This window comes from Mytilus californianus, unplaced genomic scaffold (genome assembly GCF_021869535.1).
Source record: "Mytilus californianus isolate M0D057914Y unplaced genomic scaffold, xbMytCali1.0.p SCAF_15, whole genome shotgun sequence".
NCBI lineage: Eukaryota > Metazoa > Mollusca > Bivalvia > Mytilida > Mytilidae > Mytilus > Mytilus californianus.
In genome coordinates this window covers 9,240,565-9,255,956 of record NW_026262637.1, presented here as the reverse complement: position 1 = coordinate 9,255,956, position 15,392 = coordinate 9,240,565, and the positions used below count along the sequence as shown (strand labels likewise).

Genomic DNA, 15,392 nt, shown 5'->3' with positions numbered 1-15,392 from the left:
AAATTTGAGGACAAGTTTCAATGAAACATTACAATTCAACAATGTTATTGACTGTGAAAATTATAAGAATTCTGTAAATTTTGAGATTGTAAAAATGTATTCAGGCAAAATATTTTCACTATTTACATAAATATAAATACATATATTGATCATCATCTTTTTTTACAGAGATTGCATCATTTCTTGTTAGATTTTCAGTCATGAATTTCACAGACTTGTTATCACTAGAGCTTGTTTAGGTGAATTCTAGAAGGCTTATGTAAATCATAAAATCTAAACTGTCTTTAATCAAATAAATTTACTATCAGTAGCACACAAACTATATACAGTGTATTACCTTCTTTTCCCATAAACATTACACATACATGTAGGCTAGGTGTAGAGAATGTACGTACAATATTTACAATAACAAAACAATGAATATACTAAATGTATGATCTGTCCTTTTCGGACTTAAGATTTTAATTATCCCATCACTTTTTTTAACTGAACTTACATAATGTCATGAAAAGGAAATATTTAACAGAAAATGGAATATTTTCTGAAATATTTTCAAAAAGGTGAGACCAAGATCTTCTATTGCATACAACTTTTTACTTTAAAGACAATAATATAACAAACAAAACATAAAACTAGTGACATTTCACATCTTCAAGGTCATACATCCATGGTCAAGGTTATGGCTTGAAGCCATATTTGTACAATTCAGTCACTAATATTAAGACTATTTTCTAATTTGTTATAGATGAGACTTTGTCAGAATCAGAACTTGTATGGACCACTGGAATAGGGTCTATTGTTAGACAGACTGGTGGCTTGATTAAAGATGGTGGACTACTACAGAAGGCTGTTAATGTTGTTAAAGACACAGTGATCAGTGTACAACAGATACAAATGTATGTTGTATTTCAAATTACTTTTTATACTAAACTACAAAAAGAAAGGGAAGGATAAATGTATAAGAGATCAATACTATGAATTTGAAGCCAAAAGTTAATTGTGTTTACAATGTTTTATGATTTTACCAGTTCCATGTAATAACACAAGTACGACAGTCCATACACCTTATCGCTATTTAGTCCAATCCGGAAAAAACATTCATTTAGACAACTTCCTGTTTGGGTCAACAGGCAAAAAACAAAGGTCATCAGTAACGAGCTGAGGGAGGGAAAAATTTAGAAAGCGATTAATAGGAAACTTTGATAGATTATGATACATTTTTTCGAAACTCAAGTTATAGTAAAAAAAATATTTTGTTTGAAGTAATTACGATGTTTTAAACAGGCCTCATTAAAAAGTATCATGCATGGTGCATTGTTTAAACAGGGTCCCAGATAGCTTCAACTGGATGAAAAAGTTGTGTAATTTTAGAACTTATCCGGAATGGAATAAATAGCGATTAGGTGTATTACAGTCAACTCAATAGTACTCATTTGTTATAAAAATGACTGTGATGAGATATTTTCAATTGCAGCATTAAGATAGATTGATTGATTGTTGTTTGTTTAGCATTTAGCTGTATATTTTTCATGCATATTCAGGATGACATGATAATAAATAAAATCCTTAACAATCTGTATTCAGTATCCTACATGGGGGGGGGGGGGGTACCAGTGGGTATAGGGAAACAACAATTCAATGTTCAAAAAAGTAAATATTTACTCTAGGCTTGTATGCAGACATAGTAAATATTTACTCAGGCTTGTATGCAGACATAGTAAAATCCAGGAAGTTATATTTCTTCAATCCATGAAAATTGATACCTGTGAAAAATTAAATAATCTACAGTATGTGATTTTACAAGTAATTTATCTTTAGGTTATTGGCTGTTCTTACAACCCCAATACATAATTCCTGCAACATCATAAATTAATAAATTACATAAGAAACTATTTGATAGTTAGTTGCAATTTTTCAGATTTGATAGAATAATTAAAACAGTGGATAAATTGTTGACAGTTGTCAAGGAAAGCCTACCTGGAGATAGGGGAGACAATCCTATTGTGTCAAATCTTGTACAGAATTTATACACACAAGAAATGGTTGCTCCTAGAAAGGTAATCAATTAGAACACAATTTTAAGAGGTTGACACTGTTCAATTTCAAATAATCAGCTGTAATGCCTCTGGATTACATTGGATTGTTTGCTTGATAAGTCCAAATGATTTACAACAAAAACTATTAAACTTCTTCAGTTACCAGGATGTATTGATAAATACAGATTACTGAGGATTCATTATCATTCGTTGGATACCGATTTTCGTGGGTTTCTTGGGGACAGGTGAACAACAAATTCAAATGTTCAACAAATTACAAATTTTCTATTGGTTTTTTATGCACAGATTGGCATAACCATGAAATCAAATATCCTAGAAAATGCTGTTTTTCCTCAATCCATGAACATTGATATCCATAAAAATAAATGAATCGACAGCAATACACTTATTACGTGGCCTATTACACATCAGCCCAATTATCATCCTGAGATTCCCATACTTGCTTGGAGTGTATTATGGGTAGAAAACCTGGCTTATATATTAATTTGTTTGTTATATACTTCTGATGTAAGAATACTCCAGGCTGATAACCTTATATTAGCCTGACCATGTGTCATATACTGAGCTGATGTGGGTCACCAAACCTGCTACTTTCCAACAGCACTTGAAATAATTTATTTTATCCTTTTTTTTTTTTCATAAATGTCATTTATCTTCAGTTTTATTATCATAGTCTTTAAAAAATAGATAATTATGTCCACTTCAAGTAGAATTTAAAAGAAAAAATGTGATAATATTAATATAATAATTATTTTCAGGTTTTAGATTATCTTATAACCAAAGGAGATTTGTCTTACCTGAGTATGAACCAAACATTAGGGTCAGATGCCAGCTTTTCACAGATTCTGTACTCAGCTTTGTATAATGCCAGACTTTTATGTTGGTCAGTAGTTAAAGCAGATGAACAGGAAACTAGATCAGTAGAACTGGATCCCAAGCAGATTACACTGTTACTGTCAGTGTTACATAGTATGAATATTGTAAACCAGTGGAAAGATATAAATAATATTGTAAGTAAGGAATTAGACTATGCCAGTTTAACAAATTCTTTAGTTGAGATTGTTAATGTGTTTTATACTGACATTAATGATATAGAGGCCCTTTCAACTTTTCAAACTTTTAACTGTTACTTTTTTATTTCAATTAATTTTTTCAGAAATGATTATTGAAAAATCATTTTTTTTCCCTAAAGGATGTGTATGCAAGATTTCCCTTGTTTATGAAATGTTTATTTTAATTTCATAGGGATTTTCCTTTTAACAGTAACAGAAATGTCTTATTTCATTTTCCCTTTGAATCATCAGTTCAAATATCCTTACTTAAATTCCTCTTGAGAGGCATACTTTTACATATATATGTTAACTTTTCCTAATTTTTCAAAACTATTTCAATAGGTCCATGTAAACCTATCCTTGTCACAGAGTATTTCAATTTTGGAAACTTTGGTATCTACACTGATCCAGAAGTTAACAGAAAACAGCAAAAAATACCTACTTACCTCTGCTTTAGACAGGTAAGTTATAAAAATTCCTACTGCACTGTGCTTTAGACAGGTAAGTTATAAAAATACCTACTGACAGCAGTTTTAGACAGGTAAGTTATAAAAATAACTACTGACAGCAGCTTTAGACAGGTAAGTTATAAAAATACCTACTGACAGAAGCTTTAGACAGGTAACTTATCAAAACACCTACTGACAGAAGCTTTAGACATGTTAGTTATTATTAATACGTATTGAAAACAGAAATAGCTACACATAATGTAAGAGTGCACACGCTAAAATGGCTTGCTTGCTTTGCAAGTCTTTAAATGGTTTTACTACAAGTATCACATAACCCTTTATACATCAATTATCCATGTAAAGAAAGTCAAGGTCAGACAGACATGTACACCTTATAATCATAACATACACCATAGATAGTTAATCTAAAAATATTGCTTATAGAAACAGACCTAACCATGAAAATTCAACATTGACCATACCAGACTTAAAAAGTATAACTTAACACTAACCAATGAACCATGAAAATGAGTTCAAGGTCAGATGAACTCTGCCAGAAAGACATGTACACCTTCAAAACTATTTTTCAGATTAACAATTTGGATATTGAGTTTTTCAGTTGAGAGCTGTTCAATGAAACATACATGTGGACCATTGAAGTATATTCAAATCTCTGCTTTGTATGGGTATCAGATATTTTTTATACACTTAGAAATAGATTAAATTCTAAAATTGCCTCTCTATGAGGTTACCCCATTTTCAGGGTACCTTCTGTATGTACCATGTATGTTTTGATTTAACAACCCAGAACATTTGAACATGCTGTATGTTTAACTATACACCTTATGGCTATTTTGAAATCTGCACCCGTAGGACCAGAGATTCTGCGCCGCTTGAACTATTGACATCATACAACATTCACTTTTTCATTGTGCCGTCAGATATTTTGTTTTATGACGTCAAAATTTTATGGGAACCTTTGTGATGTCCAGTAATTGCGGACAAAAAGTGATAAGGTGTGTTCTGTCAGCAAAGGGACAATCCAGGTAAGGCTTGGGTCAGTATAAAATAACTGAATTACCTGTACATATTGTTTATTACAGTGCTGCAGATAAAGGATCATTTTGGTGTCTAGCTTTACAGTCACTAATGGCCATGTACAGTAAAGATACAGTATTTACTTTGGACTTTAATTCCTTGTTGGACAGGTCAGTTTGATGTCACAGACTAACAAGATGTATAGTATATACATGGGAGAATTTTATCTTTCTTTTTAAATTGATATTTGTGTTGTAAACCCTATACTAAATCATTCTGTTAATTAGTTCTGTTGGTTTGTCTTAAATTCTAGAAATTAATGAATAGAAACAGCATTAACAGAAAGCTTTCAACCCCCCCCCCCCCCCCCCCCCCCCCAATGCAGGGGCTACCCAGGTTAATGATAATGCAGGATTTTGGTACATAAAATGTTGAATTCAGACTTTCAAAAAGGAAAGATTTGGCATAATCAGTGATTTGTTGAAATTGTTTTTAATCTCAATACATGATATTTACTGATTTCATAAAACAAATCTTTGTGGTCAATGTTGTTGACAGTACAAATCATTTGGTTTGCAAGAATAGGCTACTCAATATTGATTTATAATCTTGAGGCATGGTAATGATGCAATATGACTGGGAAATCCTTTCTGACATAAGAACAAATCATAATTGTCATTTTTCTTTGATATGTTATTATTTGCATCAGTGAAAGAAAGCAAAAGTATTTCCATTATTTATGATAAAAAGATATTGAAAGATTTAACTGAAATTTCTGAAGTGTCTTAGGGTAGTGTAACCAATTATGATACTGGAAATCTGGATAAACTGTGTCAATATATTAAGCCTATTTGAATATTGGAATAGTTAAATTTCATTGTTTATTCTTTTAAAAAAAACAGAAATCGAAAATTTTCTTTTTTTTCCATCAATGTAAACTTTGTAACATTGACTACTTACATTTCCTACAGTAACTATCAGTCAAAATGTTAAAAAAAGCTTTTCATTGAAAATAAGATAAATCATTTGAAAGCTGAAAGAAGTGTGCAATTAAAACTTTATTTTTCTCTAGATGCAGTGAGTTAGATGAGAATAAGGTACAAGTCCTGCAGGTGGCAGCACCATACCTAACAACAGAAAACAAACACACACTAGCAGAGATAATGGTAGCTAGAATGATGAGTGCTGAGCCTATCTTCCCTGTCAATGGTAAATCAAATCCCTAAATCAAAATGAGGAGATCTGATCAATGAAAAAACTATTTACCATGTAGTATTCAACAATGAATAAAGTCCAACGATATAGTAGGCTATAAAAAGATAACAAAATGTGAGACGATACAACAGAGAAAATTAATGGAGAAAATTAAAGGAAAAACTGTTATGACAGACAGTAAACATTTAAGTTTGTAAATGCAACTTCACTTTTCTATAGACTATTACAGCACCAAAAGCATTGTCATGGAAGTAGTTAACATTTTATTCTCAATATGAATGCAAGAAGATGTATGGTATACTTTAATGAGACAGCAACCCAAGAAAAAATACCTAAGGACATCTGGATTGCAACATATCCTCTTCAACAATAGATAGGTGTTTCTACAATATGTCAAGCTACTGTAAATTCAGAAATTATTGCCAGGTTTTTATGAATGCCAATAATAATGCTAATGGTTGAGTAATGCAATGATAAGAACTTGCATTCTGAATTTTGTTACAAATATCAATATGCAGATTTTCCTGAAATCACAATAATTAATCTTGCATTTTTGTCTATTCTTTAAAATTGCAATTATAAATGCATGCAATTATTTCTGAATTTTAACAGTATCAATCACTGAGATTCTATAAGTTTCCAGAAAAGATCCATTTTAGAATAAATACTCCTGACATAATTAATATGGTATATACCATCTCACTTCAAAGAGGACAGCTAACTGTTTCCATTAACTTTGTTAGTGATAACAACATTCACTACTGTTTGAAACACTGCTTCGAAATCATTTTTAACCGGATTTTCGATGTAAAAATCAGTTATTGATTTGGGGATGTATAGTGGGCGGGCGGGTGGCTGCCAAACAGTGTCCATTCATTTACATAAAAGCGCTTTGAAGAAATTTTTTCAAATTTAGATATGTTGTTTCCTGTGACTAAATGAAGGTCAAGTTAAATTTTCACAATTTTAGCTTTTCTCTTTAGTCAGTTACAGCTCTTTTCCAAGAATTCAATTTTTGATGAATGAATCCATTTCTGTTCAAAGGGAAATAACTCATTTTTTAAAAGTTTTTTTAAAGACATTGTATTAATGAAAAATGACATTTTGGATTTTTTTTTCCTTTTATTTGGTAAATTGTTAGAAGAACTTTGTGGCAGTTTGTTTGTTATTCTGTATAAACTAATTTTTTGAATGCTATATTTGTTGTGTGTGTTAATTTTAAATTTTACTTGATCCTGTTTGGGGTTCCAGATTTGCAAATTCATTAGATAATTATCTATTTTTTATTAAAGGATATATTTCATTACATTACATTGTGTAGATAAAGTTGTAGAATTTCATAGATAAGTTGCAGATCTATATTAGTTTGTAACAAATGAAAGAAAAAATATTGGGAACTATAAACTATATATATAAAGTTTGCTTACACTAAGTGTTTTTAAATGATTTTCACCTTTTATCAAGATAACACACCATCTGGTAATTGTCAATCACCCAATTATAATTGGAGTAACAGATTTATTTGAAAACTATTAATTATATTAGATTATAATTTGAAAATAGATATAACATCATATTTAATTACATCATATCTAGTTTTAGAGAACTATAGTTAAATCATATCAAATTTTAGATTTACATTACTGGTTCATGGAAATAAGGTTTGAGTTATTTCCCTTTGAACAGAAATGATTTAACTAAGAAGTATTTCATCAAAAATTGAATTCTTGGGGTTCTTTGATATGCTGATTCTAGCAATGTACATAGATTTTGGATATTGGACCATAATAGGTAAATGTCCAATTTCAAATTTTTCAGTTCTTTGACCACATTTATTTTGTGTCCCTAACCTATGCTGTATCAAATATTCAATCACGATCCAAATTCAGATTTGTTTTAAGCTTAAATGTTGTGTCCATACTTGCTCAACTGTTCAGGGTTGGACCTCTGCAGGAAAATCCGGTTTGCTGTCTCTCTGACAGCCTTTTGTCTTAATTTTATGTCTGTGTTATTTATTTAATTGTTATATTATAGGTGGAATTCAAGCACTTGCTGTATTGAATAGTATTGTCACAGAGACTGGTGAAGTTGATAGCTGTCGAGATTTGATTGAAGCATCAATGTCCCAGATTATGACCTGGAAGGAAGATAAAGATGATTTTCTGCTATATTCAAGGTAACTTGTATGACAAATAATACCTATACAATTTTACTATAATCCCTTGCAGATAGTATAGACCAGAAAGTAAGATTTATTGCTGAAAATGTTTTTTTTTGTTTGTTTTGTTAATTGTAGAATTGATTGAAACATCTGATATACTTTAAATACAACAGGTAATCTTTTGAAGTTATTTTCTAAAAAGGCTTTAAAGAAGAATAATTGCTTCAACCCTGTCAACTTTTTTTATGGGGATATAGCGATTCATTGGTTCTAAAATTGGGTGCATACATTTATTAAAATCAACTGTTTGGTTCAACCCATAAATATATATTTTCAGGAATATATCTATAGTATTTTAGAGAAATTCGTTTTAGTAGGCTTAAGTACTAATTTGCTTTTTATACGACCGTAAAAAAAATTTTGGGTTCGTATCATGTCGTCGTTGGCGGCGTCGTCTTCTTCTGAAGACACATTTAGTTTCTGGACAATAACTTTAGTTAAAGTGAATGGATCTCTATAATAGGTTCAATACCACAAAAGGAAGGTTGGGATTGATTTTGGGGGTTATGGTACCAACAGTTTAGGAATTAAGGGACAAAAAGGGGCCAAAATAAACATCTTTGTAGTTTCCGGACAATAACTTGTGTGTAAGTGTATGGATCTCTCTGAAATTGTACCACAAGGTTTCATATCTCAAAGGGAAGGCTTGGATTGAGCTTGGGGGTAATTGCCCCAAACGTTCAGGAATTAGGGGCAAAAAACAAGCAATTTTCTAATTTCAAGACAATAACTTGTGTTTAAGTGTATGGATCTATCTGAATTTGTACTACAAGGTTTCATACCACAAAGGGAAGGCTGGGATTGAGTTTGGGGGTCATTACTTCAAGCGGGGATCAAAAATTAGGGGGGTTCATATTTTTTTTCTTTGAGTTTTTTTACCACATTTATTTTGTGTCAGAAACCTATATTATGTCAAAAATTTGACCACAATCCTAATTCAGACAGTATCAAGCATGAATATTGTGTCCAAACTTTCTCCAACTGTTCAGGGTTCAATGTCTGCAGTCGTATCAGGCTGCACTCGACGAAGCATTTTATTTTTCTATGTCTACTTGGTTGAAATAGTCCTGACTTAACTAATGCTTGTTTAGTGATTTTGTATCTATGGCATTTATTAGAATTTTTACTCTTTGTAAGTTAACATGAATATGAAAAGCAAAATATTTTTAGAACATCTTCTTTAACGTAGATTGATATTTTACTTTTAGTGACATAGGACAGTCAAGGTCAGACATTATATTTGCCAACATAGAAATAATGAAGTTCCTTCAGCAGACAGTCAGTCTTGTTTCCATTTACCTGACAGACAAAGAGTGGGATTTTATAATGTGCAGTGTTGTATCATTTGTACAGGTGTGTAGAAATATGTTACTTCATTAGGTGTAGTTTTGTTTCATTAATACAGGTGTGTTAGTGTTGTATCATTTGTACAGGTGTGTAGAAATATGTTACTTTATTAGGTGTAGTGTTGTTTCATTAATACAGGTGTGTAAAATCATTTTAGTTTAACCTTCCTCTTCTTCTTCAATGAAATGTAGCAAGAAATGATGGAATAAGCAATGCATTGAATATAGAAAATAAATGTAAGCAATGACGCAAGATTTGATATTGAAAACTGATCAGTATAACAACGGTGAAATGAAGAAGGTTAAAAGAACCCAATTTTTCCAGTCAATAGTACAGAATATCCCCTTTAAATTTAAAAAGTTTTCTTTTATCATTGTTTTCTATAATTAAAACAATTTTGTATCAAGAAAATTCATAAATTTTAGAATTTCAAATGCGTTAGAAATTTGAAAATAACAATTTTAATGCATCATTGACTTTGGTAGCTAAACATCTTTATTTGACCAAAAACAAATCTTTATTAAAAGAAGATAACTATAAGGTAGTTGTAAATGATATATATGTTTTATAGAGCATTGAAGAAAGTGTAGAAAGATTACCTACCTCAGTAGAAGTACAGATATTTACATGTACAACATGTCGTCTGCTAACAACAGTAGCCAGGTGTTTACAAACAGATGTAGAAAAGTCTATTTTCCCTCCAAATCTGGTGACAGAATGGAATGAGTTTTTCAGTGAGGGAATATTTGGGGCATTATTACCACTTTTTGTCAAAACAGCAGGTTAGATTTAAAGTTCTTTAGTTTTAATTCTTTTTTATATGACCGCAAAAATTTTTGCGGTCGTATATTGGTATGACGGCGTCGTCGTCGTCGTCCGAAGACACATTGGTTTTCGCACTCTAACTTTAGTTTAAGTGAATGGATCTCTATGAAATTTTACCATAAGGTTCAATACCACAAAAGGAAGGTTGGGATTGATTTTGGGGGTTATGGTACCAACAGTTAAGGAATTAGGGGCCAAAAAGGGGCCAAAAATAAGCATTTTTGTAACTTCCAGACATAACTTGTGTGTTAGTGTATGGATCTCTCTGACATTGTACCACAAGGTTCCATATCATAAAGGGAATGCTGGGATTGATTTTGGGGGTAATTGCCTCAAAATATTAGGAATTAGGGGCCAAAAAAGGGGAAAAAAACAAGCATTTTTCTAGTTTCATGACAATAACTTGTGTGTAAGTGTATGGATCTTTCTGAAATTGTACTACAAGGTTCCATATCACAAAGGGAAAGCTGGAATTGAGTTTGGGGGTAATTGCCTGAAACGTTCAGGAATAAGGGGCCAAAAAGGGGCCAAAAATAAGCATTTTTCTAGTTTCCAGACAATAACTTGTGTTCAAGTGTATGGATCTCTCTGAAATTGTACCACAAGGTTCCATATCACAAAGGGAATGCTGGGATTGATTTTGGGGGTAATTGCCTCAAAATTTTAGGAATTAGGGGCCAAAAAAGGGGCAAAAAACAAGCATTTTTCTAGTTTCATGACAATAACTTGTGTGTAAGTGTTTGGATATTTCTGAAATTGTACTACAAAGTTCCATATCACAAAGGGAAAGCTGGAATTGAGTTTGGGGGTAATTGCCCGAAACGTTTAGGAATTGGGGGCCAAAAAGAGGCCAAAAAACACATTTTTCTAGTTTCCAGACAATAACTTGTGTTCAAGTGTATGGATCTCTCTGAAATTGTACTGCAAGGTACCATACCACAAAGGGAAGGCTGGGATTGAGTTTGGGGGTGATGAATCATAAGGGGGTTCAAAAAATTTGGGGGGGGGATTTTTTTTTTTTCCTTTTTTTTTTCTTTTAAAATTTTCCATTTTAAGTTGGTTATTTCTGATTTATATTTAAAAGCAAATAATAATGATATGGTAGGAGATACACACCAAACAGGATGTGTAAATTATTATATAATAAGTATTGTGCAATAGCAAGAAATTTTCAATTGCACAGTATTGCACAATAGCAAGAAATCTTCAATTGCACAGTATTGCGCAATAGCAAGAAATCTTCAATTGCACAGTATTGTGCAATAGCAAGAAATATCCAATAGCACAATATTGCGCAATAGCAAGAAATTGTCAATTGTACAGTATTGCGCAATAGCAAGAAATATTCAATTGCACAGTATTGTGCAAAAGAAGATACCGTATAAACTCGCCTAATAGTCGATCCTACTATAAGTCGGGGGCCCTTTTCAGCTCCAAATTCTAAGGATTTAGTCTTGACCCTCGTATAAGTCGGACAAAATTTGGGCATTTTTTTTTCAGCTGACAGTAACTGAACGCCGGTAAAACCAATGCAAATCCAGGAATAATATTCATTTCTGCATTAATGTTTGTTTGGTTTGAATTTAGTTGATGCTCATCATGATAATTTATATTGCTGTTAATAATAAAGATGTATTCATTTCTCTTGTTTTGTTCACTGTTCAAATGTTAGATTAGCCATGTGTTGTTTACGTAATGCATCAATGATTTTGTAGGGTATGACTAACAACCTATTGTTTGAGAAAAGCGAATATAAACCAATATAAACCTCAAAAATTTAAAGTCAATCAACACTTGATGAAAATATTTTTCACAGCATACATAACTCGGTGTTAAATGAGCATGTACACTTCATAATTCTTATTATATTGTGATGATTAAAGGATTAAAAAAATTAAGTGAAGCTAATCAATATATTAAAATAACTAACTCCAACTCATTAGTGTCATCTGTTTACCTATCACTGATAGTTTTCACACCTTTAGTAAATACAACTCTTTGTCTCTTAATTGGGGTTATCAATGGATTATATTGGCTTGTCAATCAATTTTGTAATTTTTGTTTACCTTAGACACTTTAATGAATAATATTTTGATTTTGGGAATGAATTTTAAAATTATTTTTTGATTATTATATGATTTATAAGCATTGAATTGATATCATGATATCACAATAATGACACAATAACTCCGCTGAAAACATCCTTTCACATATTTGGTACATTGTTATCTCCTTTTCATTTTTGGTTCTTGGCTCTTCTTTTGGGTTTATAGGAAAACCATGTGACCATGAAAATCAATACACAAACCGGAAACAGTAGAATTTCAACACGAATTTGCAGAAAATGTTTACCAAAGAACAAATAAAACACAAAGACAGTATTGTAGTCATTTATTTTCAACAAAAACATTTTATTTATTGATTTATGTAGGTTTGGCAATCAAAAACGTAGTTTTGCCCAGGAAATTCACTCCTGACCACTTTTCTCAAGCTTGGATTTTTCCTCTGGTCGCTAGATCTCCTCTATAAGTCGGCCCCCCTCTCTGGATTATGAATTTTACTCCCAATTTTCCGACTAATAAGCGAGTAGGAACGGTACTTCGTATAAATTGCTTATTTCTTGACCAATTTCAATGGGGTTTTATTCTTGAATTCTTGGGGTTCTTTAATATGCTGATTCTAACCGTGTATTAAGTTTTTGGATTTTGGGCCCCGTTTTTAAATTGGTCCACATTGAGGTCCAAAGGGTCCAAAATTAAACTTTGTTTGATTTCATCAAAAATTGAATTATTGGGGTTCTTTGATATGCCGAATCTAGCCGTGTATTTAGATTCTTAATTTTTGGTTCCGTTTTCAAATTGGTCTACATTAAGGTCCAAAGGGTCCAAAATTAAACTAAGTTTGATTTTAACAAAAATTGAATTATTAGGGTTCTTTGATATGCTGAATCTAAACATGTATTTAGATTTTTGATTATGGGCCCAGTTTTCAAGTTGGTCCAAATCGGGGTCCAAAATTAAACTTTGTTTGATTTCAACAAAAATTGAATATATGGGGTTCTTTGATATGCTGAATCTAACCATGTATTTAGATTTTTGATTTTTGGGCCCCGTTATCAACTTTGTCCACATTGAGGTCAAAAGGGTCCAAAATTAAACTTTGTTTGATTTCATCAAAAATTGAATTCTTTGGGTTCTTTGATATGCTGAATCTAACCATGTATTTAGATTTTGGATATTGGACCATAATAGGTGAATGTCCTTTTTAAAATTTTTAAGTTCTTAGACCACATTCATTCTGTGTCAGAAACCTATGCTGTGTCAAATATTTAATCACAATCCAAATTCAGAGCTGTATCAAGCTTGAAAGTTGTGTCCATACTTGCCCCAACTGTTCAGGGTTCGACCTCTGCGGTCGTATCAAGCTGCACCCTGCGGAGCATTTTATTATTTTTTAGATTGAACTTATATACATATTAATTCTATATTTTTATTTTGAATACCAAATATTTATATAGATTCCACCATAATACTGCAACAAGTGTGTTACGATATTTCTCCACTCAAGATAGTTTAAACTTGATATTTTAAGCACGAGACTTGCCGAGCTCTTTAGATATTAAAATTAATTGTTGAGAGTGGAAAAATATCGTAATACACAATTTTTAGTGATGGAATCTGTTTCTCTAATGATTCATATCTTTCCTTTTCAAATATTTACAGAAAGTTGTGTTCTTTATTTGTGACTTCATCAGGCATGGTCACCTTTTTTCAGGATGTCACAATAGGAAATTCAGTAGAATTCAAGAAAATTTTACGTCATTATTAAGTTTTGACCAATCATTTGCTGAGAACAGATATTTCCCTAGTGAGGAGAAATATTTTCTCTTTTCTCACACCACTCAAGAAATGTGAAAATAGCACAAAAATTAGAGAAACTGTAATTTCCTGTTTATTATCCAGTTATAAACCAGTTACCATATTCTGTATAGCTTCATATCTTTAAACCATACATGAGACAATCCTATCTACTGTTAACAATTGCTGATTTGTTAGTATTTTGTAATAAGAGCTTATGTGATTACTTCTATGGTGATTCTTATAGAATAAAACTGCAGTAGACATTCAGTTGAAGTATGTAAGGGTATGACAGTATTGCCTTAGTGTGTCTTTGAAGATGTGACAGTACTGCTTACAACTGGCTTGAGTTTGACAATATGGTCATGAATGACATACTCTCAATTTGGGTTGTGTAATGTCTTACTGTGCGTTTTAGGTTGTGACTGTGATATGAATCTTTCACTGTGAGTTTTAAGGTGTAGTTATGTCACACAGATAAACATTGAATTTCAAGATGAAAAAACAATAATTATGAGAACAGAACACAGTGAATTATGGATTACAGACATGAAAACACATAAACTGAATAGAGCAAACACAAAACACATAGCAAAAGTATCCATTATAAACTATCATCTGTGTAGCATCAGGTTTAAAAAATGATGCATTTATTATTATTTTCTTTGCAGAGAATCACACTGAATCAATTACTGGTCAAATTTATCTTCTGCTGAAATCACTATCTCTGTCTGTCTGTCAGTGTCCAAAACAACAAGTATTAGATCACAAACTTGCCGCTTACCTTAAAGCTGATGATACAAGTGGTTTACCTGATTCCTTGCAGACCTTGCTTAATCATGTATGTCCATTGTTGTCACATGATTTCAGAGAAGTTCAGTTGGCAGCATTTCATCTTTTGTACAGGTAATTTTATTAGAGAATATATGTAAAAGAATATTTATATAACTAACAAGAGTATTTTATTTTTCCAAATTTTTATAAATATGAAATTTATATTCTAAAAAAAAGCAATCGAAGTTTTGATTTCCTAAAGATCACAATTGTAATATTTTAGTTAACTTCTTGTTTTATCATTGAATAACTTTTTGCCTGATCTCTGAATAACTTTAAGTGTGATTCTTCCATTTATGATATATGCAGATTAAGTGTATGTCTATTCTGCTATGTAAATTTTCAGTATAATACCAGAATTACCACAATATGAAAAGGAAAGTAAAGATTCAACAGAAGAGGAAGTTTCAAGGTAACAACATTTATATGATGTGATTAAAGAGCTCATGAGTTATAGTATTGACAGATTTTATATTAAAGAGCTCATGAGTTATAGT

The 15,392-nt window shown here is 31.5% G+C and overlaps 1 protein-coding gene across 1 annotated transcript in view; it reads left to right on the top strand.

Moving 5' to 3' along the window:
- The window catches only part of LOC127725346 (E3 ubiquitin-protein ligase listerin-like), a 52,543-nt gene that overhangs the window by 30,049 nt on the left and 7,102 nt on the right, over positions 1 to 15,392 (top strand). Inside the window, exons 13-23 of the mRNA XM_052232276.1 lie at positions 746 to 896; positions 1,919 to 2,057; positions 2,816 to 3,067; positions 3,452 to 3,570; positions 4,662 to 4,766; positions 5,669 to 5,805; positions 7,846 to 7,987; positions 9,241 to 9,385; positions 9,951 to 10,161; positions 14,733 to 14,967; positions 15,242 to 15,307. Coding sequence (XP_052088236.1) covers positions 746 to 896; positions 1,919 to 2,057; positions 2,816 to 3,067; positions 3,452 to 3,570; positions 4,662 to 4,766; positions 5,669 to 5,805; positions 7,846 to 7,987; positions 9,241 to 9,385; positions 9,951 to 10,161; positions 14,733 to 14,967; positions 15,242 to 15,307 — 1,702 coding nt within the window. The remainder of the gene's footprint in view (positions 1 to 745; positions 897 to 1,918; positions 2,058 to 2,815; positions 3,068 to 3,451; positions 3,571 to 4,661; positions 4,767 to 5,668; positions 5,806 to 7,845; positions 7,988 to 9,240; positions 9,386 to 9,950; positions 10,162 to 14,732; positions 14,968 to 15,241; positions 15,308 to 15,392) is intronic.